A 24431-nucleotide genomic window follows, 5' to 3' on the forward strand; every position below is an offset into this window, starting at 1 on the left:
TTCAAGACATGTCCATGTTTTCACAGCACTCCATGAGCTGCGCTGGCTGCTGATTAGTCTCTGAACACAATTCAAAGTGTTGGTTATGACTTATAAAGTCCCACGTGGCATGGGACCAGATTACTTATGGGACCGTCTTCTGACTCATAATCCCAGTGGCTGGCCAGGTCTCACAGAGTTGGCCTTCTCCAGGTCCCGTCAGCCAAACAATGGTATCTGGTGGGGCCTGGGGTAGAGCCTTTTCTGTAGTGGCCCCAGCTCTATGGAACAAGCTCCCCCCAGAGATTCGTACTGCCCCCCTTCTCCCTGCCTTCTGTAAAGTTTTAAAGATCCGTCCCTGCCGGCGGGCTAGTGGCCATTGAAACTTTAATATCTTGCCCCGCCCAATGAACGAATGTAGGGTGTATCATGTATGAATCTGCTTGCTTAATTTTTAAATTATGGGGATTTTAGACTGTAATTTTATATAGATTTTTAACATGTTGTAAGCCGCCCTGAGTCTCAGGAGAAGGACCGCATAGAAATAAAATTATTATTAATAATAATAATAATAATAATAATAATAATAATAATAATAAGATCCCGAACTCCGCTTAGACGTTAGCCAGCACCCAATCCAAAACAGAAAGGATACAGTAGGTCTCCTCAACATCACAACTGGACAGCAAGCAAGCCAACAGATGATAATTAGGGGCTACCACAAAGAAGAGGAGTCAAGCTATTTTCCAAAGCACCAGAGAAACAATGGATGGAAACTAACCAAAGAGAGAAGCAACCTGGAATTAACTTCCTAACGATGAGGACAATTAACAGTGGAATAGTTTGCCTTGAGAAATCATGGATACCCATCACTGCAGGTTTTAAGAGATTAAGAGACCTGTCTGGTATAAAAGGTATAAAATTCTCTTAAATGGTATAAAATTCTTTATTGGTCAAGTGTGATTGGACACACAAGGAATTCGTCTTTGGTGCATATGCTCTCAGTGTACATAAGGGCAGTGTTTCCCAACCTTGGCACTTTGAAGTTATGTGGACTTCAACTCCCAGGATTGTCAAGCCAGCCACACTGGTTGGGGAATTCTGGGAATTGCAGTCCATACATCTTCAAGTCATCAGAATTGAGATATACAGTACTGGTATAGGGTTTCCTGCTTGAGGATTGGGATGCGGGGAGCGCTTCCCAAATTATCTTCTATTGTAGGCGAAATCATGAATTAAAAGGGTTTTTTGTATGTCTGCTGCCATCTAGCGGTTGCTTTAAATCACTACACGATCAAGCTGTTTGCCGAGTTCCTTGGCCTGAACGTCATGGAGCGGAGAGAAAAAACTGCAATTCTACATCGAGACATTTGGCGGCGCACAATCCTTTCACTCGAAAGTGGCTTTCCAACTCAGTGGTTAAACAAAACAAAAAACAAAAACCCACACACCAAATCTAAGACATATAGATGTACGCAAAATAGAGAATCGCCATCCTGAGACGTCAACGGCTTTCCGGAATTACGGAAGTTTTAGGTTGGCCATTCATTTGCGATCATGGGATGCTTGTCCTCCTCGCCGCCCCCCCCTCCCCAAACGCTCAATAGTGTCCTTTCGCCTATGGCTTAGATTTGGGCCCACACGTATCTTTCCGGGGAGGGGAACCCCGTAGAACGTCGCGTTGACAGTTCTTCGGCCACGTGACAAGGGGATCGCGAGGAAACCACTGGCACGGAGGGCTACTTTCGGCGACAGCTCTCGCGATAACTCCTCTCACCGGAAGTCCCGTTGCCCCGTGGCAACCCGTCTTTCCGAACCAGGCCGGGCACCGTGCGATCGTGCTGCCGCCATGGCGCTCTACAACTTCCGGAAGATTATGGTGGTCCCGTCCGCGAAGGTAAGACCATCCCGGATCCCTCTTGCCCGGAGGAGACACACGCGATCGCCCCGGCTCTGCTGGCTGCGGGCCTTGGTGGGGAGCCCCACGTGTCTGTGCCAGGGACAGGACGGAGCTGCTCTGCTTCTGCGAAGGAATCCGAGAGCTCCAAGCCTGCATGGAAGCTTCGCCGACGGGAGATCTGCTGCCCTCTGCGGCGAAAGGCGACGGCGGGTGGATTAGACTCGCCGGTTGAACTCCATCCTCCCCCTCTTATAACTCAACTCGCCTTCATAAGTCCCGCCAGGGCATCTAGGCTGATGCCGATGGTGGCATTGTAGGCGAGAGCACCTCCTCTTTTCTTCCTTCCTTCTTCCTTTCCTTCTTTCCTACCTTTAGCTCTTTTTCCCTCCCTCCCTTCCTTTTTTCTTTCCTCCACTTTCCTCCTTTTCTTTTCCTTCTTTCCTTTGTTCCTTTTTATTTCTTTTCCCTCCTTTTCCTTTCTCCTTTTCCTCCTTCTCCCTCCCTTCCTTTTCCTTCTTCCAGTTCCTTCCTTTTTTCTTTCCTTCCGTTTCCTCCCTTTCTTTTCCTTCCTTCCTATCCCCCTCCCTTTTCTTTCTTTTTTCCTCTTTCTCCCTTCCTTTCTTTTCTTCCCTCCCCTTTCTTCCAACCTTTGATACTTCCTTTTCCTTTCTCCTTCCTTCCCTCCTACACCACAGATGGGAGAGGTAATTCTTACAACAGTTCATTTAATGAAGTTGCAGTGGCACTGAAAGAAAGTGACTTATGACCATGTTTCACACTTATAACCATTGGAGCATCCCCAGGGCCATATGATCAAATTCAGTCAGCAGCTAACTCATATTTATGACGGGTGCAGTGTCCCAGGATCAGATGATCTCCTTCTGACGACCAAAGTGAATAGGGAAATCAATTCACTTAAGAAATGTGTTACTAGTTTAACAACTCACTTAACAGATTTCTCACTTAGCACCATATACTTTAGGCTCAATAGTAGTCGTAAGTCAAGACCACCACCTGCATTTAGAAAAAGGGAGAAGGAAGAAGAAGACAACAAGAAAAAGAATAAGGAGACGAAAAGCAGATGTTTTCTGGAGAAGGGCAAGGAAAGAGAGCCAAGCAACAAAAGTTCAATAGCACAGACAGGATAGGAAGAGTATTCATGCCTTGAGCTTTAATGCTAGAAAAGACTCATGATAGTACTGTGGACAGCAAAGAAAACGGATAAGTGGATCATTGGACGAATCAATTTAAGAGTTCTCTCTGGAGACCAAATGATCAAAATAAAGTTATCCTATTTCAAATGCGTTATGCAAAGACACATTAGCTGTCAGGGAAAGGCCCTAATGAAAGGTGGGAGGAAAAAGAAGAGGAGGACTGGCCAGCAACAAGAGGGATGGACTCAGGCATTCAGGTGATGAGTGCACTATTGCAGGGGTCACCAAGCTCAGCTCTGTGGACTGGCACTGGCCCGCGACATGCCAGAAATCGGGCCGCACAAACAAACGAAGACTCACCTGAAGGATGCAGGCACTGTGTAAAAACCATGTTCACTTCAATCTGCACAAAATTCTGTGTCTATGGAACCAGTCCCTGATGTCCAAAAGATTGGGAGCCACTGCACCACTGGAGGACCCGGTCAGGGGCAGACCATCATGGAGAAAATCTAGGTCAGTGATGGCAAACCCTTTTTGGCTCGGGTGCCAGCGGGGTGCACATGCGTGTGCATGCGTGCCCATGTCCATAATGCCCTTTCCCCAAGCATGCACACAACCTCCATACTGCCTTCCATGCATGCGCACAACCCCATGCGCTGCTCCCCACTCGCTCATGCCCAGAAGCCTCCGGACCTCCAGTAGACCTGTTTTTCACTCTCCCCAGATTTTAGGAAAGTCTCCTGAAGCCTGGGGATTATGAGAAACAGGCCAACTGGAAATTTGGAAACAAACGTACGGTTGGGCTGTTTTTTGCCATCCCCAGGATTCAGGAGGCTTTCCTGAAGCCTGGGGAGAGCGAAAATGGCCGAAAAGAAAGCTGAACATCAGCTGGCCAGCATGCACAAGCGTGCTGGAGCTGATATAAGGCAACACCTTGCATGCCCGTCAGATACGGTTCTGCGGGCCATCTTTGCCACACTTGCCCATCACTGATCTAGGTGGTTACTAGGAGTTGGAAATGTCTTGATGGCACATAATGAACTAATCCAGAGAAATTAGTAAGAGCATCAAGTGAAGCTGTAGAAAAGGAAAAAAATGGTGGTCCAGGCACAGGAAAGGGAAAAGCAACCTGACTTCTTGTAGAGAAAATGGAAATTGCTATTTAAAAAAGTAGTAGATTTAAAGGGGAAGAAAAATCGGAAAGACTACTCATATTCCTGTTCTTATCAAAGGAATTCCTTGGAGGTGTTAAAGAACAAAGATCAGTTGCTCTTGAAATAGGAAAATGAAGAAACTGGTGATAAAGTGGAGGAAGATGGAATAATAGGATATTCAAAAGGGGCAAATTTGGCAGATCTGTTTCTGAAGACAACTTGGTTGGTAAAAAAGAGTACGTTGAAGCTAGCAGAAGTATAGATTGTATCTGTTCTAAAGTAAAGGAAGAAATCTGTAAAGTGCAGAAAAGGGATTGGAGTGAATTTAAAAAATACTGTATAATTATTGGTATTATGTCATAGCACAGACCTTTTTATTCCTTCAGTCAAAGATAGAAATTATCATGTGTGTATGTGTACATAACTTGCTTTTGAATTGTGGTGCTGGAGAAGACTTTAGAATCTTAGGAGTGCAGGAACATCAAATCAGTCTATCCTAAGGGAAATCCTGATTGTTCTTTGGAAGGATAGATAGTTTAGCCACCAGAGGAGAAGAGAGGACTTCTTGAAAAAGACCCTGGTGTTGGGAACAATTTAAGGCAAAAGGAGAAGGGGACAGGTGGTTAAAGCCATTGACACAATGAACGTGGATTTGGGAAAACTCTGGAAGATAGAGGAGGACGAGAAGTTAGTATGATGTGATCCGTGAGGCGGGAAGCATTAGACATGATTAAGTGGCTGAACAACAGCAATAACAAATCATATATATAATCTATATATCTCACCTGTCTGTCCTGTTTGCCTGCCTATCCATCTATCTATCTATCCATCCATCCATCCATCCATCCATCCATCCATCCATCCATCCATCCAACTATCTTATCTATCCATCCATCCATCTAACTATCAAACTATCACTCATAGTTATTATTTAGAATACCTGTTATAATGGTTCATGGTTTTCATTTCCTGTCTCAGAAATTGGACAGGATTGGCACACATCTCTTCTGTTTGGGGCTGTCAAAATTTCTTCATACCGTTGATAATTGCTGTTGCTGCTTCTTCATTTTCATCACTTGTTATTTCTTCTTTATTTTTCAGGACTTCATTGATTTAACATTGTCCAAGACCCAGCGGAAGACTCCCACAGTCATTCATAAGCATTATCAAATTCACAGAATCCGTCATTTCTACATGAGAAAAGTAAAATATACCCAACAAAATTATCACGACAGGCTTACTCAAATAATTATGGATTTCCCAAAGCTTGATGTAAGTGACCTTTCAACTAAAGCTTATGTTAGCTTACATTAATTTAAATTACAGTGTTCCCTCGCTTTTCGTGGGGGATGCGTTCCGAGACTGCCCGCGAAAATTGAATTTCCGTGAAGTAGAGATGCGGAAGTAAATACACTATTTTTGGCTATGGACAGTATCACAAGCCTTCCCTTAACACTTTAAACCCCTAAATTGCAATTTTCCATTCCCTTAGCAGCCATTCAGATTATTACTCACCATGTTTATTTATTAAAGTTTATTAAAAAAAAATATTTATTAAAGGCAGACTAAAGTTTGGCGATGACATATGACGTCATCAGGTGGAAAAAACCATGGTATAGGGAAAAACCCGCAAAGTATTTTTTAATTAATATTTTTGAAAAACCGTGGTATAGACTTTCCGCGAAGTTCGAACCCGCGAAAATCGAGGGAACACTGTATATCTTCTTTCTTGGGGAAAGCTTGTATATAGGTTGTCCTTGGCTTGCAGCAGTTTATGTAGTGATTGTTCAAAGTTATAATGGCACTAAAAAAAGTGACTTGTGACCATTTATCACACTTACAACCATTTCAACATACCCATGGTTATGTGATCAAAATTCAGACACTTGGCAACTGACTAATTTTTATAATGGGTCATAAAATGGGCCAAAATTCACTTAACAAATGTCTCACTTAGCAACAGAAATTTAGGCTCTATTGTCATAAGTTGAGGAATGCCTGAATGTAAGAAATATGGGGACTAAGGTAGTGTAAAACATTTCTGTATTGCTATCAAATAATTAGGAATTGGGTTTGAGGAGATGAAGAAAGAACCTTAAACTTTAAAATGGGAGAGTGGGGATAAAATTTCCATAAACAGATCGGTATTTATAGTTGTCAATGGATCATTTGGAAATGTTAAAACGCTGTATGGATGCTATTAATTTTTCATTGTACTTAACAAAAGATAGTGGTTGGATTCCGGTATTTTCTGAAAATATAACCATAATTTATACTTCTGCTGTTTCTGGCAAAATAAATAATGAATTAATTTGTCATTCTTTATTTATTAGATAAATCTGGATTGATTGATCTACTTTTTTTAAAAAGCAGCTTCTGTTTCATGCTATATCATAAGTTTACTTTTTGAGCTTTTCCTACAGGGATCAACTTTTCCTTAGGTTCATATAATTAGTTTTTAATTCCTTTGAATCCTAGCTGAAAGTCCTCAGGCCAAGTCCTTGAGATCTGGTTATTCCAATGGGCTTGTGGTGGGAATTGGAATAATAAGCATGTGTATTACAACATGTAGGAATATTTGTTTATTCCTTTGTCACATGATAATTATAATTGCCAACTCTGAAGCAAACCTGGCTGGGGGCATTTTGGAAGCTTCAATGCAAAAATGGGATAGTGAGAGGGAGAATAATTAGATGGGAGTTTTGTAGCGAAACAAAATAGTTATTATTATTTATTAGATTTGTATGCCGCCCCTCTCCAGAGACTGAGAGACTTTGGTTCTTCCTTGTGAGAACCAAAGAACTTTCAGCAGGTGGCTGGAAAAAGAGTGGTGAAGTAACCAGGCTACCAGCCAGCAATTTGGTTGGACAATGTGACTGACTGACTGCGGAAAGTGGGAACTTTCACTTTTTTAATTAGGTGAAAACTGCGGGAACATTCAGAGTCTGTGTTCACCATATTGTGCCAATGTGATGTAAAACTGTTCTTTGAGGAATCTAGCAGCCTCGGAGTTCTGCTTTCTCTGGGACTAATTAATGTACTTGGAACCCTGACATATATTTTGTTTTTAATCCTGGAGAAGTTTTTACTCTACAGATTACAGCAGGGGTCCCCAGCCTCTGGTCTCTGGACTGGTACTGGGCCACGGCATGCCAGAAACTGGTCTGCGCAAATAATCCCCATCCATGTGATGCAAACAGCACGTGAAACCATGCCCCCTCCAGCCCCCTGGATAAATCTCTCCACAAACTGGTCCCTGATGCCCAAAAGATTGGCAGCCCCCGGATTAGAATGCTTATACCTACACCATCTAATTAAAAGTTAAATTGGAATTGTGTATGTTTTATTGATAAGTTGTTTTATCAAATATATTACTGATTGATTCTTTTTTTCTCCTTTTGTTGATTTCAGGATATTCATCCCTTTTATGCAGATTTGATGAATGTACTCTACGATAAAGATCATTACAAGCTAGCTTTGGGGCAAATAAATATTGCCAAAAATCTGATTGACAAGTAAGAGAATTCCACTATGTACACACTTATCAGATGTTACATTTATATCCCATCTTACTTATGGAAGCTCACCTGATTGACACGGAGGATTTCCCCAGCCAGTTTTTTAAAATTAATTAATTAATTAATTAATTAATTAATTAATTAATTTATTATTATTAGATTTGTATGCCGCCCCTCTCCGTAGACTCGGGGCGACTTACTTTCATAGCAATAAATGTATGCAGCTGGGAGTGAGAGATTGGCCTGAGGTCAGCCAGTAAATTCGGTACTCAGTTGGAGATAGGCTTTGACTTTGGCTTTTCAACTTGCATTTTCAACACTGTAATACCTAATAATGATATGTGGAACTATGACTTGCTGACTAAAAAATAATTGACAATCCTTGTTTATAAGCTATGCACTGTTTCTTTATGTTAGCAATTTTTACACATCTTAAAGTTGCTAAATTTGTGAAGCACTGAGTTCTGGGGGGGGAGGGAGGAATGAAATTGAATTCAAACTATATTTTGATTGACCGATGAACTGATAATATTTATTTTCTATTCTAGCTATCATCCTTTATTCCTTCTACCCACACTCCCTGCCCTGATAGTAATATCAAATGAAATAAAATTCTAACAAAGTTAAAACAAAGTCTCCTTAGCTAATAGAATATATATATTTGATATTTGGTTTTGTGATTTAGTGTTGGCAAAGATTACGTGCGTCTGATGAAATACGGGGATTCCCTCTATCGATGCAAACAGCTGAAACGTGCAGCCTTGGGGCGGATGTGTACCATAATCAAGAGACAGAAGCAGAGCCTGGAATATTTAGAACAAGGTACATCAAGTATAGAAAATTACTATTTATTAAACAAATTTATATGGGTGTCCAAGTCCCACATAGAAAACTCTGGCCAGCTTACAACATTTAAAAATTCACCAAGATCCCGTCCCCTCCCCCCCCCTCCCCATGGGTGCAGCAACAACAAATCAATGGTTTGTATTGTCTCCATCTCCATTTCTGGTCCCTATGTTCTCTGAAAAACCCATTTTTAGGGCTTTTTGGAAAACCAACCATGGGGGGCCCAATCAAAGCCTGAGGGGAATGATGTTCCACAGAGAAGAGGCCACCACCAAAAAGGCCCTTTTTCATGGTCCCACCAGATATAGATCCCTAATCAGTGGCTCCACAGTCGTTGCTTATGCATGAACAGACCGTAACTACAGAGCAGGTGGGTAGATTCACTCAGCAGCACTCAAGATTTGTTGGAAACGTGTCTAATCCACCAAAGCTATTATACAACAAAAGCAGAAAATCCTTTGCACTGCTTATTCCTTTCCCTTTTAAGAATTAAACTTGCTACGGGCCTCGCAGCTTATGTATTGTAATTTTAATATATTTAGACCATATATAGTTGACACGCTGGATTTTATCATAGATTTTTATCTGTTATTATTTTATTCTAGAATTTTTAATTGTCTATTTACTGAGTGTTTTTATTTGTTCTGGTTTCTGGGCTTCTCCCTGTGGAACATTAATCCCTGTAGAGATAAGTTCCCACATTGACAATCTTTCTCGAGGCCCTGAAGACACGGCTTTGCCAACGGGCCTGGAGACCTCAGTGTGTTATGGATACCATCAAGTGGTTTGTCCAATTGTTGTTGCTTGGGGGTTGCGGAGTTACTGTATTATTTAAGAGTATAAGAAGCACTGGAATATAAGACTCACCTTAGTTTTGGGGGTGAAAAATAGGGGGTGGGGAATCTACCTACCAGGTATTTATCTAGCTGGCATCCTTAGTCTCAGCTTCAGCACATCATTTTATCCCCTGGTTAGGACTGAGAAAAAAAACCCTGCAAGCCAGGAAGATTGTTAGCACCTTGTTAGGACTGGAAAAGCCTTTTTTTTTTGGAGGAAATAGCAATGAAAACAAGCCTGCAAAGACTTAGGACTGGAAAAACCTTCAGAGTAACAATGAAAAAATCCTGCAAGCCTTATGACCCTGTTTCAAATTTCCATAGTGGAAATCAGTAACAACTAAATAGTAACAATAATGTAGAGCCTGAGCAAAAATTCCAAAACCCAGGTTTATAAGACAATACACACGCACACAGGAACAATTAACTAAGAGATAGTTTACCTGCCAACGCAAATACTTGTAATCCATGTGTCCCGCAAATAGAGATTTTGTGGTAAATGCATATGGCTGCACATCTACATCAGCTCTTGTTACCTTATACCACCCTGAGTCTTCGGAGAAGGATGGCATACAAATCTAAATAATAATAATAATAATAATAATAATAATAATAATAATAATAATAATAATAATAATATACGCCAAAAATACGGCACTTACTTTTTGTATCTTTATCCTTTAAAGCAGTGTTTCCCAACCTTTGCAACTTTAAGGTGGCTGGGGAATTCTGGGAGTTGAAGTCCAGATACCTTCAAGTTGCCAAGGTTGGGAAAGACTGTTTTAAGCCACCTAGTGGTCCTTGAAATACGAAATGAGACAACTAAATGCCTTTGAGTGGGTTAATCTAAGAGGCCAAGCTGCCAAAGCATAATTTAAAATCATAGCAAATGACTGAATATTTAATACCATAATGGATAAATTCATATGATACCGCAAAGTCAGACTACAATATTTTAAATCTAAAAAAATACTTTTGTGTCCTTTTTTTAAAAAAATCCAGTGCGACAGCATTTATCACGATTGCCAACCATTGATCCTAACACACGAACTCTCCTGTTGTGTGGGTACCCCAACGTTGGAAAATCAAGTTTCATAAATAAGGTTTGTGGATATGTCTTGCATCAGTCACACTAAATTAGAATGTAATAATAAATACTGGGTAAGCACAAGTTAATTTCTTAGCACTGTATTTAAAATTTCAGGTTTAGTTAAATTGAGAATTGTCCTATTGATGTATTGTTTCCTAAAATCTGAGAAATTACATGTTAGTATTTGTTAATAATAGTTTTATATATTTACCTTTTTGTAAGATATAGATAGTCTTACAAGATTATAAGAAAATATATCTGTTTTCCTGTTTCCAGAAAAAAACATCCCAGTTTATAAATATTTATTGTATGTTTTGTGTGTATTGGGACATATGTTGGAACATTTATTGATTATTGGAATTCAGAACAGAAGTTGTTTAATAAATTACATCCTTTTTTGTTTTAGGTAACAAGAGCTGATGTAGATGTGCAGCCATATGCATTTACCACAAAATCTCTATTTGTGGGACACATGGATTACAAGTATTTGCGTTGGCAGGTAAACTATCTCTTAGTTAATTGCTCCTATGTGTGTGTGTGTGTGTGTGTGTATTGTCTTATAAACCTGGGTTTTGGAATTTTTGCTCAGGCTCTAAATTATTGTTACTATTTAGTTGTTACTGATTTCCACGTATGGAAATTTGAAATAGGGTCATAAGTATTTTTGGAGGGAGGAGACTGTTAGAACTTCATTAAGTGACCAGATGTAAGTTGAGAATTACCTATATTTGTACGGGGAATCCTCAACTTACAACCACAATTGAGCCTAAAATTTCTGTTGCTAAACAAGACCGTTGTTAATTGAATCTTGCCCCATTTTACAACCTTTCTTACCGTAATTGTTAATCGAGTTCCCTATTGACTTTGCTCGTCGGAACTTTGCAAAAGGTGATCACATGACTGCTGCATCCGACATAAATATATGCCAGTTGCTGAGCCTCCAAAATCTGATCATTTAAATGTGGGGATCCTGCAAAGGAAATAAGTGTGAAAAATAGTCATAAACCACTTTTTTTTAGTGCTGTCATTAAATGAACTGTTATAAGTCAAGGACTACCTGTATTGTAAATCAGCAGTACCCAGCCTTTTGGGTACCGGGTACCGGTTCCATTAAGAGAGGTTTTTCCATGGACCGCAGGTGGCCATTTCATATAATGCCTGCATGCCACTCGAGGCTTTGCTCATTTTCATAGCCCAGTTTCTGGCATACCGTGGCCCGGTGCCGGTTCCCAAACCTGGAATTGGGAAACTATTATAAATCACATTATTAATGCCCTACTTTCGTTTGAGATGGTTTCTCGGATGGGGCTCTGTATTCCTCTTAATTTTCATCTGTTTCATTGTAGGTCATAGATACTCCTGGTATTTTGGATCACCCTTTGGAAGACAGGAACACCATCGAGATGCAGGCCATAACTGCACTTGCTCACCTCCGGTCTGCTGTGCTCTATGTCATGGATATATCAGAACAGTGTGGCCATAGCTTGGAAGAACAGCTGGCACTTTTTGAGAATATTAAGCCATTATTTGCCAACAAGGTTTCTGGGATTTTGTCCATTTATGTTTTAAAGCTTCACGTTTATTTGTTAGGAAATCCAAGCCGACTTATTCAACATGTGGTTTTCTTTCTCTGTCTTATTTTAGCCTCTAATTATTGTAGCCAATAAGTGTGATGTAAAAAGGATTTCTGAACTCTCAGAAGAGAATCAAGTGAGTAGTTTTCAGAAGCAATAATTACACAGACAAAGGCATGCTTATATCTTGGTGGCTAGCCTCTTCTCCTCTTCTACCTTCTATTCCTCCCCCCCCTCCCCCCCCCCCCATTATGGTGGCTTCAGTATCTCACTCCCAAAGCTTTGAGGTCTATACAAGATCTCAGAGATCTGGTGGTCTTCCATTCTGGACTCTTAAGGTATCCTTTTATACACTGCTCAAAAAAATAGAGAACACTTAAACAACACAATATAACTCCAAGTAAATCAAACCGTCCACTTAGGAAGCAACACTGATTGAGAATCAATTTCACGTGCTGTTGTGCACATTCAACTGTGTACAGAACAAAGTATTCAGTGAGAATATTTCATTCATTCAGATCTAGGATGTGTTATTTAAGGGGTTCCTTTATTTTTTTGAGCAGTATATTAAAAAAAAAACCAGATATAATTTCCATTTGGAATTACTATTGCAATATAGGCATCAATCACTCAATATCTAACTTTGTTATTCTAGCCAAGCATTCTCTTAGTTGCAACTTTTTTTAACTGATTCAGTGATTCAGTTCGGAAGCAGCTAATTGATTTTCCCTTTCAGTTTATTTATTTATACTTTATATTTATATTTATTTACAAATAGTTCAAGGTGGTGAACATACACAACATGTGTTCCATCTCCTAGTTTCCCCTCCAATAACCTTTTTCTGCTAGTGAGCAAAGTTCATCTTGTAAGCATGAAATCTACCCAATTACTGAAATATTTGTATTTTATAATGTTAGTGGAATATGAAATAATACCCACTCTTAACCTTCCCTAATAATCAGTCTGTTTCAGAATGCGTAGGCCAAAAGCCAGGTTTTTTTCTCTAATGTGGAAATATTATTAATTATACTGACATATCAAAATATATGTTTATATAACACCCACCCACCCAACTTCCTGTATACAAGTAAATAAATGCAATTTTGAAGTTGGCCTGTATTGTAGTACAGTGTTTCATGTGGATAAATGTATTATTTGGATACCTTAGGGACGAGAGTCTATGTAGTTAATTTTGCCAAATGTTTTCATTTATTTATCACCTTTCAGAAAATATTTGCTGAATTAGAAGCTGAAGGACTTTCTGTGATCGAGACAAGCACCTTGACAGAAGAAGGTGTTATTCAGGTTAAAACTGAAGTGAGTGAACGTGTGTATACTAAATATCTACCTTGGTTTCAAACCATTTCTGCTTATCCAAGGACTATTTTGCAGCTTGCATTAAAATATTGCATTAGAAAAACAAAAACAATTTTTTTCTTGATCTTTGCACTGTCATAAAATCCTCTCAATAATTAGATGCTGAGTTCTATTTGCTCTCCCTTGTTCCAATGTTTGCAACAGATGATAATGCCAGTTTTCTCTACTGCTTATGGTTGTTTGGCACTATATTGTTTTTTTTTAATGACCTTGTTTGATGTGGGTGGTTGAAATTTCCTTTATATCAGAGGTGATTTGGACTGGCTCACCTGAAACAGTAGTGACCTGCTGGTGATGTCACATTGATGTCACGGATACGGTTCAGTTACCGCTGATTTCATGGGCACAATTATCTTTTATTTTTCCGAACTTCCAGTTTGCCCATTTGGCTGTTTTCTCACCCTTCCAGGATTCATTGAAGCTTGTGCACATGCATAAGGACAGAGGGGTGTGTGTGTGCACATGATTAGGGGGCAGCCGCAGAGAGGGGGCAAATGCATGGAGGGGAGGAAATGAGTGTGGACACACACTTTTGGCACGTGAACAAAAAAAGGTTAGCTGTCACTGCTATAGTGGTTTCCCCCCCCAAAAAACGGAAGTCAAACTTGGTTTTAGAAAAAAATATATATCATAAAATTGCAGTCACGTGACTGTAGAATGCTTCAAACAGCCATAAATGTGGTCTAGTTGACAAGTATCTAAAATGAGGTCATATGTCTGCAGGCAGGGCAAAGATCATAATTTTAGAACTGGGTTGGATGCAGTGATGGGCTTCTATGGGTATGGTCAGGTACGCAGAACCAGTAGAAAAAATTTGGTCAAGTATGCATAACCAGTTGAATTTATTTTATTTATTTACAGTGTTCCCTCGATTTTCGTGGGTTTGAACTTCGCGAAAAGTCTATACCACGGTTTTTCAAAAATATTAATTAAAAAATACTTCGTGGTTTTTTCACCTATACCATGGTTTTTTCTGCCCGATGACATCATATGTCATCGCCAAACATTCGTCCACCTTTAATAAATATTTTTTTAAAATAAACTTTAATAAATAAACATGATGAGTAATAATCTAAATGGTTGCTAAGGGAATGGGAAATCGCAATTTAGGGGTTTAAAGTGTTAAGGGAAGGCTTGTGATACTGTTCATAGCCAAAAATAGTGTATTTACTTCCGCATCTCTACTTCGCGGAAATTCAATTTTTGCGGGCGGTCTCAGAACGCATCCCCCGCGAAAAGTGAGGGAACACTGTATATTTTTTTCCCTTCTGGGCTCTGGGTATGTTTTTCCTATAGCAGTAAATGAGGTTCAATGTATATAATTTTAGCAGAGCTGTGTGTGCATGTGTATATATACACATGCAGTTTATATAGTAGATAATGTATATTTTTGTGTGCCTGTGTGTAATATGTATGTACACATATGGTATATATACATAGAATTAAATAGTATACTCAGGATGTTCAGCAATAGTAAATAGATAAGGAAATTGTATCTCTTTGAAGCAAGGAGAGGCCAGGCACCCTAACCCAAACCCTTGATGTCAGTGACGTCAAGTTGGCCGCCTTTAAGCCAATCAAATGACCTTTAAGCCATCCCCCAGTCAAATGATTGTCAGCAAACCACACCCACAAAACAAGCCATGCCCACAGTGTGGTAGTAAAATTTTGGTTGGATGTCACATACTGTAACAACCAATTCGCCCAGAACACGAAAATGTGAGGGCGCCCGAACTGCTCTGAACCGGCAGCAGCTCACCTCTAGTTGTAAGTCACTTTGGGGAGAGTCTACTGTTAACGCTGAATGATCGCTACACCTCTGGTTGTAAGTTGAGGAATGTCTGTATGTTTGGATCAGTGTTCATGCTGTGCCTAAGTTCAGTATTTCATTAAAAAGTACGGTTTATTTCTTGAATTAATATTTTGTTATTTTCAGGCTTGTGACAGATTGCTGGCCCATCGTGTTGGCACCAAAATGAAAGGAAACAAAGTGAACGATGTACTGAACAGGCTACATTTAGCTCTTCCAACAAAAAGGGACAACAAGGTGTGTGTGTGTGTGTGTGTGTGTGAGAGAGAGAGAGAGATTGTATCTCGTTTGCAAACTTTGCAAACAAATTTATCCACCAGTTTTTCTAAATTTGTGCTCTTCAGATATATTTAGACCACATCAGGCAAAATTTCCTGCAAAAGTTTCCAGTTAAATACATATGAAATCATTAGGGTTTATGGATCTTTCTTGCAGTGGGAAAAAAAACCAAGAGTGAAGATTTGTCAGCTTACAGACTGAAAGAAAAGGAGGAGGATGTTGTCTTGCTCAGTAACTTCAGTGCTCCCTAAGCTTTCTGGCTCTGCAGACTAGCAGAGGCAGTCAATGGGGTGAGGGGTGTCGGAGAGCATGCCCACTTTGTGGGCAAATGGAGCTTTGTGTGTTCATCTACTTGTGCCACCCAGTTCTCAATGGGCCATGGCTCCGGGGTTAGGGACCCATGAATCCAGTACATACTGCATTTTTTGGACTCTTAAGACACACCGGAATACTGTATAAGTTACACCTTAGTTTGGGGGGAGGAAAATAAGAAAAAAGCTGATGGGGTGGTGGATGGCCTCCCTGAATACCCTCAATAATGTTCTCAGAAGTGAACTTTAGCAACAGGTTCGTTGGTTGTGAGCTCCGTGCCTTGTTTTTTCAGCCTGTGAAATCTTGGTTTGAGAGGCTGTGCGGGGCTACATTCGGTGCATAAGACAGACACAAATTTTCACCCTCTTAGGGAGGTAAAGGGTGCCTCTTATATTCTGAAAAATACAATATATAAAAAGGAATTTCCTCAGTTCACTTCAGGTTTCATTCCTGCCTTTTAGGAAAGGCCCCCTTTTATTCCGGAAGGAGCCTTGATGCGGAAGAAGCACATGGAAATCGATGGCCCGAAAAAGAAATTGGTAAGTATTTTAGCAATAGCATTTAGACTTATATACCACTTCATAGTGCTTTTACAACCCTCTCTAAGCGGTTTATAGAATCAGCATACTGCCACCAACAATCTGGGTTTTCGGAAGGCTGGAAGGTTGAGTCAACCTTGAGCTGGAAGTGAGATCTGAACTGCTGAACTATTGAAGTAGCCTGCTGTGCTACACTCTAACTTGGGAAAAAGGAATCCTCAATCTGAGTATTGTATTGGCAGTTCTGTGTTAGCAAATACTTCAAAAGAAAAGGATTTAGGGGTAGTGATTTCTGACAGTCTCAAAATGGGGTGAACAGTGCAGTCAGGCGGTAGGGAAAGCAAGTAGGATGCTTGGCTGCATAGCTAGAGGTATAACAAGCAGGAAGAGGGAGATTATGATCCCGCTATATAGAATGCTGGTGATACCACATTTGGAATACTGTGTTCCGTTCTGGAGACCTCACCTACAAAAAGATATTGACAAAATTGAACGGGTTCAAAGACGGGCTACAAGAATGGTGGAAGGTCTTAAGGATAAAACGTATCAGGAAAGACTTAATGAACTCAATCTGTATAGTCTGGAGGACAGAAGGAAAAGGGGGGACATGATCGAAACATTTAAATATATTAAAGGGTTAAATAAGGTCCAGGAGGGAAGTGTTTTTAATAGGAAAGTGAACACAAGAACAAGGGGACACAATCTGAAGTTAGTTGGGGGAAAGATCAAAAGCAACATAAGAAAATATTATTTTACTGAAAGAGTAGTAGATCCTTGGAACAAACTTCCAGCAGACATGGTAGATAAATCCACAGTAACTGAATTTAAACATGCCTGGGATAAAGATATATCCATTGTAAGATAAAATACAGGAAATAGTATAAGGGCAGACTAGATGGACCATGAGGTCTTTTTCTGCCGTCAGACTTCTATGTTTCTATGTTTCTAACTACCGCACTATCCCAGCTCTTAGGAAAGAATTATGAAATCTTTACAAAATATTTCCATACTTTAGGGGCATAAAAGAAATAATAATTTATCTTGTGTTGTACCTCTATAAACAACCCACGGTGGCAGAAATACCTAATACCTTTTTCATCCTCCTGTTTCTCCCCACACAAAGAGAAAGAGAAAGAGAAAGAAAGAGCTCAAAATTATCCAGCCTTATGCTTCCACGCCTAAATCAGGACTAAAACTCATAATCTCATGATGATTGACACCACATCAGTCACCTGGCTTTCATGCCTAAAGTGGGAACTAAATGGACAATCTCCCATTTACTAGCCTGAAACCATAACCACTAGACTAAAATTTGTCTCTGTGTGATCTTTTTTGTGATTTTGTAAAATTTATAAGAAACTTCACTAATGATGTCTCTTTGCTGCAGGAGAAAGACATGGAAATGGAAATGGGAGATGAATATATATTGGATCTTAAGAGTAAGTTTCAAGTTATCTTTCTGTTTAGAAATGCAACAGTTTTACAAAGCAGGTCAGACTATTCTTTTTTTGTAATAAGCTAAAATAGAAACAAATGTAAAAATCTACACAGGTTATAAATCTCATAATTTCTAGGTCTGCATTTTTCCCTTGTATTTGTAGGATCCATTTCCTTTTTCATATTCTGTTAAGAATGCTACCAGGTTATGGGTAGGAATTATTCCCAACTAGTGTTCTATTTTAGACCACATATATATATATAGTTCAAGCATATATTTCAAATCTATATTTTTATCTAATTTTGATATACTTCAGAATTCAAGGAATGTTGTCGGGTGAAACAAACAAGTTTAAGAGCTCCACTATATATAACTTGTAATATGTATGTAATTTAGCATGTAATTTATTACTTTAGGATTGGTTTTTCTTATTAATAAGGCAGTCAACTGAATAAAATTGCACAAATAAAACTCCTTCATTACCCCCCTGCTTTAGAATATTGGGATTTGATGAATCCATCTGAAAAATACGATGTGATACCTGAAATTTGGGAAGGTCATAACATAGCTGATTATATTGATCCAGACATCATGAGTGTAAGTATTAAACTACTGCTGATGTACAAGATTACAAAAAAAATACATGTTCAGATATTGCACAAGTTTCTTATTTTTCTCTATGGTGTTGTGCAAATGGTTTCAAATTCAAAACGTTCTCCTTCTCGTTCTGTTTTATGCTCAAAATGCATTGTATAATCACTTTGGGACAGTTGTGAGCTCAAACCAGTACAGATAATCCTCAACTTAACAACAGTTTGTTTAGTGCCTGTTCAACGTTGCGAAGACACTGGAAAAAGTGACCTATGACCATTCCTCACATTTACGACCATTGCAGCATCTGATAAAAATTCAGAGGTGTGGCAACTGACTCATATTTATGGTGGTTGCAGTGTCTTTGTGCTCACCTTTTGCGGCCTTCTGACAAGCAAAGTCAGATTCACTTAACAACCGCGTTACTAACTTAATAGCTGCAGTGATTCACTTAACAATTGTGGCAAGAAATGTCATAAAATGGGACAATGCGCACTTAATAAAGGTTTTGTTTAACATCATAAATTTTGAGCAAAATTATAGTTTTATGTTGAGGACTGCCACTATCAAAATTTGAAACAGATATACAATTCAATCTAGACCAAAATAATTTTTACTGTGTTTTTCAGCATATAAGAGGCATCTTAGTTTTGAGGGAGGAAAACAATTGGGGGGGGGGGGGGATGTGCCAGATCCATAGAAATAGCAAAGAATTGGAGAAATGTACATTATGGCCAGTGAAGGGCTACCAAATTTTTTACTACCCCACTGTGGCCGCGGCTTAGGCAGGACGTCCTGCATTTCTTTTTAACATCTTTTAGTGCAAATGGGTGCTCTGGGGTGGAGCTCCATTTTCGCTACCCCACTGCGGAAACACCCTCCACCCCCCGGGCAGTAGCCCACCTCTGATTATGGCAGCATATTAATGCCAGAAAGTTTTTTTAAATGTAGTTATACGAACTCCTCCCAATTATTTAAATAGATGTACTCCAAACATGACTAAGTCATGTCTTCATACTACATACTACTAAGCCTTATCTTCATACTACAACAAGACACTCTTACATTTCAGACTATAGTTGTACAGATGCTGTTAACCTTAATGTGGCTTTCTGGAAGTTTAATTATTCTCTGCTATTTAAAAAAAAGATACAATAGCACTGGGCCTCTTCAGATCAAGCATTTATTTTAAATCATTTCTTCATTTTGTTAAGCCATCTAGAACAATAATAAAGTAGTCTTAAAAAAAAAACAGCCAGTTTCAGTACAGTCTGATTAACACAAGAAAATAAAAATTTGCCTCCTTGCAATTTTAGTTTCACTTTCAGTTTTAGGACAAGCAGCTAATAGTTTCAGGCTGCAGGGATTGCCATATCCCATTGCCGCCTATCTGTAGGCTGAATCAGCTGATGGTTGGGAGGCGGATAATCAATTGCTTGTGCTAATCATGCTCTCCACTGTTTGCTGGGAGGAGGCAAATCCAGCAATTTGCCTCCTTCCAGCAAACAATGCAGAGGCAGAATCCAAAGGCTGGGGATGGCTGGGCGGGGTTACATTCACTGTATAAAACACAGCCAAGTTTTCAACCTCTTTTAAGGAAGAAAAGCTATGTCTTATACTCCGAAAAAATACAGTAAGTTTTTATTGCCATGAAGATAGTCCTATGTGAAATGAAACCCCATGTGCTTTCTAACTTGGTACAAGAAGTAAGAATTTGTGTGAATTATCTGAAGGGCAATGATGGTCTATAGGAAAATAGACAAGAGAAATCAACCCCTAATCTATTGAATATGGCGTCTTTCTAGAAATTGGAACAACTGGAGAAAGAAGAAGAGCTAAAGGAAAAAGCTGGAGAATATGATAGTGATTCAGAAAGCGAAGATGAGGAGATGATGGGAATCCGGCTGTTAGCACAACAAATTCGTGAGAAGAAGAAATTGAAGATCCTGGAGTCAAAAGAGAAGGATGTACATGGGCCCAGAATGCCTAGAACAGCTAAAAAGGCAAGTATAAAAAATGTTTGGGTGAGCAAGGGGTGGAATGTGAGCCTGCATGTCATGGGCAGAAGGAAGTTGGAAAGACTGGGAAAGAAATAAGGGACTCCAGTAGATACAGGTAGGTCTTGATTTACAATAGTTCATTCAGTGACCGTTCGAAGTTACAAAGGTACTGAAAACAGTGATTTGTGATCATTTTTCACACTTATGACCGTTGAAGTATCTCAACGATCATGTGATTTACATTCAGATGCTTGACAACTGACTACTATTTGCAATGTTCAGGAGCCATTTTGTGAACTTCTGACAAGCAAACCCAATGGAGAACTCAGATTCGCTTAACAACCAGGTACTAATTTAACAACTGTAGTGATTCACCAAACAAATGTGGCAAGAAATGTTGTAAAATGGGAATTTTCACTTAACAACCTAAATTTTGGGCTCAAAATTGGTTGTAAGTTGAGGACTACCAGTATCTTAAAGGTTGTCAGGTAGTCTTCAAATTGTGGCAACAGTAGAATTCATCCCTTTTACCGACTTTGCAACCTTTTATGTGCAATGATTATTAAATAACTAACCCTTAACTAACAGAACACATTCTTCGCTATGGTGCAGTTTTACGAAAAACTGGATGCAAGTGCTAATTTGGGGGAGGGAATTATAAAACACCGTATTTTTTAGAGTACAAGTCTCACTTTTTCCCAAAAAAATGGGTGAAAATTTTGATGTGTCTTATAGAGCGAAAACAGGCCTCTCTCTCTGCATTATGTTTTCACCATCCCTAACCTCCAGAACACTGCAGTGCTCTGCACTGCCTGTTTCCGCCAAAAACAAGCCCATTTGGGGGCTCCTGAAGACTCAGTGTGTCACATTTTGCCCTCCCCAGCACCCAGAAACACTGTAGGCCACAAAAATGCATGTTTTTGGCAAAAATGGGATGCGCAGAAGATTCAGGCGGTTAAAAATTGGCTGCCATAAACCATAAAACCCTTTTTAAAAACCCACAACAATCCAAAATAATGAAGGTGGGATACAAGTGAATGAATAAACAGAATATCCTCCTACATATGCTATCTTTTTAAAGCACAGCATTCTTAATGTTGCTAAGAATTAAAAAACAGGTTATACAACCATGTTTGAAGTAGAGAATAATTGTGGCTTGTGTTTCTTTCCCTAATTAGCAGTCTTGCACATATGATAATCTTCCTTTTGAAATCCCTAATCCGTTTTAACCTTTAGGAAAAATGAGGTTTTCTTGGTTTTTGTCCTGGAAATTACACAAAAAACCCACTGAAGAACAAAGGTGGAAGGAGCCTTAGAGATCTTCTAGTCCAACCCCTTGACCAGGCAGGAAGTCCTATACCATTTCAGACAAATGTTGTCCATAATGTTTTCAAGGAAAAAGCCAAGAATGTCCAATTGCCTTTTGGAAAAGTACCTTTGGGACAAAACCTGATTTGGATGATTGAGAATCTGCATAGTCATAGTGGTCTCTTGTTTTCTAGCCAGGTGTCCAAACCAAATGTACTCTTAGCTTGCAAGCTTTGTTGCATTGGAATGCATTGCCTGATTTGCATGCTAGAGTTCACAGAGCCATTTGGCCACTAGTCACCACTTTAAAAAGTTTGGGTAAAGTTCAGGTTCGGCCGAACACCATGAAATGCTGCCACCCAGGAGGAGAGAGGGGAATCCCATCGTGGGATTTCCCACCTCTTTTGGCTTTCGGTGCTGCAAGCAAAAGGAAGTGGGAAATCCCGCGAAGGGATTCCGGGGGCGGGGCTTTGACGTCATGGAGACTACTTCCTGGCCGGCCGAAACGAACGAACGAACTCACCTGAATTTTGCCGTGAAGTTCGGGTGAGTTTGCCGAACCCGAACCCAAACCTTTGCTTGCAGCAAGCCGCTGCGGCATCCTTTTCTGTAAAAATAAAAGGAACCAAAAGGAGGTGGGGAATTCCCCACCTCGTTTATTTTTACAGAAAAGGACGCCGTAGCGGCTAGCTGCAAGCAAAAGTTCGGGTTCAGCAAACTCAACTGAACTTCGTTGGGTTTGCCCAACACTACTCATGACCCCAAACTTTTAATTAGTAAAATTTCAACAACAACGTCACTGAGGCAGTCTTTCCCAGATGTGGAATAGCAAGAGCATTGGAGCTGTTGATTTCTTACCTCAAACAGCTGTGCAGCTCTGCACGGTTGCTCTCCCTTGCTTTTGAGAAGTTTAGGGTTGTTCCTAGGTTCCTTATAGTGGCACATCTAGAAGATTCTAATTGTAGGAGCCATTGAGTGTGAAAAGGCAGAGTGCCTGAAAATTAGCTACCATCTGGGATATGGTGCACTGGCCCTTTAAGACTTCATTTTAGCCAAACCATTGGCCAAGTAATGACGGGCTATAAAAGCAGAGCAGAAGCTACATGCGGCACAGCTGATTAAGTCATTTCACTGGTAAATTGAAGCTGTCTTGGGTAGGTGGGGGATGTTGTGGTTTCTTTGTTTTTGTGGAAGTAAAGCCATTGGAAACAGCCTAGAGCTAAAACAGAAATGCTGTTCTTCAGCTGGGAGGCTTACAACTTATAGAAGGGGTCTTGTGTTGGCTTTCTGGGATTTTGGGGGCCCATTGGCTTTTGGATATGGATGAAATAACCTCTGATATTGTATTTTTTTTAAACTTCTGGCTTTAGGTTCAACAAAAAACCCTTGAGAGAGAAATGGCCAGTCTGGGTCTTGACGTAGCTGGCAACTATGTGGTAAGATTTCTCCCCCCCTCCTATTATTCCCCCCTTCTATATCATTGCTGCACCTATAGTTAAACAAAATGTTTACAAAGAGTTTACTCTTTGTTGGGTTCTCTGATACAAGAGTATGTTAGCGGAACACAAGGTTGTAGCAAGGTATCCAATTCACTTTTTAAGGTATCTGAGTGGGTTATTTTTTTATTTTTTATCCCAGGAAAGATCATCGCGCTCTGTCGCCAGGAAACGTAAGCGAGAAGATTCTGAATCACGTGTATCTAAGAGTCGGAGCTGTTCTGTCCCTGGTCGTGATGCCTCTGGTCTTCGGGATGAAAGAGTATGTCTCAGTTTTATGAAATTATCAGTTTATTCAGATTACTGCATTTCCTATATTAGCCAGGTTATCTATAATGTACATGTTCAGCTTTGAATAGGGTTTTTTTCATGGAAACTGAAAGTCAATACACATGTGACCATGTGATATTTAAATTCATAACTGGGGTGTGCACCTTTTCACTTGAAGTTTTATTTTCTTTATAGATGGTGAAAAAAGCAAAAACTATGATGAAGAATGCTCAAAAAGGAATGAAACGATACAGCAAGAAAGGTGAGGCGGATAGAACCATTTTTAACCTGAAGCCCAAACACCTGTTTAGTGGGAAGAGAAAAGCAGGCTCAACCAATAGAAGATAAAGCAATTGAGAAAAAAAATAATTTAAAACATCTGTCTGTGTTGAAATAAAATTGCAAGCATTGAAATTTGCCTTGTTTTTCTTTAAAATAGTTCTCTTAACTGTTACTGGTAATTTTCAAAACTGCTATCTTGGGTTATTCAATCCTGAGATTGAGGAAAGTGGTTTCCTTAAAAATAATTTAAAAGGCTACTCTTGCTGTAAGAATTGTATACAATTGGAAATTTCAAGAAGTAAAAGTGAGTCAACTTTGAGTAATCCTACACGAACTAATCAATAAGAAATTTCAACACACCAATCAGAGATTCCATTTTTAAACTTTAATATTCAAGGTTAGAACCATTTTTAACCTGAAGCCCAAACACCTGTTTAGTGGGAAGAGAAAAGCAGGCTCAACCAATAGAAGATAAAGCAATTGAGAAAAAAAATAATTTAAAACATCTGTCTGTGTTGAAATAAAATTGCAAGCATTGAAATTTGCCTTGTTTTTCTTTAAAATAGTTCTCTTAACTGTTACTGGTAATTTTCAAAACTGCTATATTGGGTTATTCAATCCTGAGATTGAGGAAAGTGGTTTCCTTAAAAGTAATTTAAAAGGCTACTCTTGCTGTA

General features: G+C 39.5%; 1 protein-coding gene across 1 annotated transcript; it reads left to right on the forward strand.

Annotated features, from left to right (window-relative positions):
- The first annotated feature begins 1632 nt into the window (after positions 1-1632).
- On the forward strand, positions 1633-23886 carry GTPBP4 (GTP binding protein 4). Its single transcript, XM_070728839.1, has 17 exons — positions 1633-1876; positions 5289-5459; positions 7599-7702; positions 8391-8527; positions 10390-10490; positions 10884-10976; positions 11824-12015; positions 12122-12187; positions 13280-13369; positions 15366-15476; positions 16292-16369; positions 17757-17808; positions 18304-18404; positions 20204-20401; positions 23077-23142; positions 23345-23464; positions 23668-23886. Exons 1-17 carry the CDS (start codon positions 1829-1831, stop codon positions 23818-23820), a joined length of 1881 nt encoding a protein of 626 aa, XP_070584940.1. The 5' UTR covers positions 1633-1828; the 3' UTR covers positions 23821-23886.
- Positions 23887-24431: the final 545 nt, after the last annotated feature.

Source organism: Erythrolamprus reginae, chromosome Z (genome assembly GCF_031021105.1).
Source record: "Erythrolamprus reginae isolate rEryReg1 chromosome Z, rEryReg1.hap1, whole genome shotgun sequence".
Lineage (NCBI taxonomy): Eukaryota > Metazoa > Chordata > Lepidosauria > Squamata > Dipsadidae > Erythrolamprus > Erythrolamprus reginae.

Bases quoted from the DNA above. Each gene is read 5' to 3' on its own strand.
- GTPBP4 (XM_070728839.1), top strand. From the start codon at position 1,829: ATGGCGCTCTACAACTTCCGGAAGATTATGGTGGTCCCGTCCGCGAAG. The intron at 8,528-10,389 runs GTACATCAAGTA...AAAAAAATCCAG, and splicing joins CCTGGAATATTTAGAACAAG to TGCGACAGCATTTATCACGA. The intron at 20,402-23,076 runs GCAAGTATAAAA...TTCTGGCTTTAG, and splicing joins TGCCTAGAACAGCTAAAAAG to GTTCAACAAAAAACCCTTGA.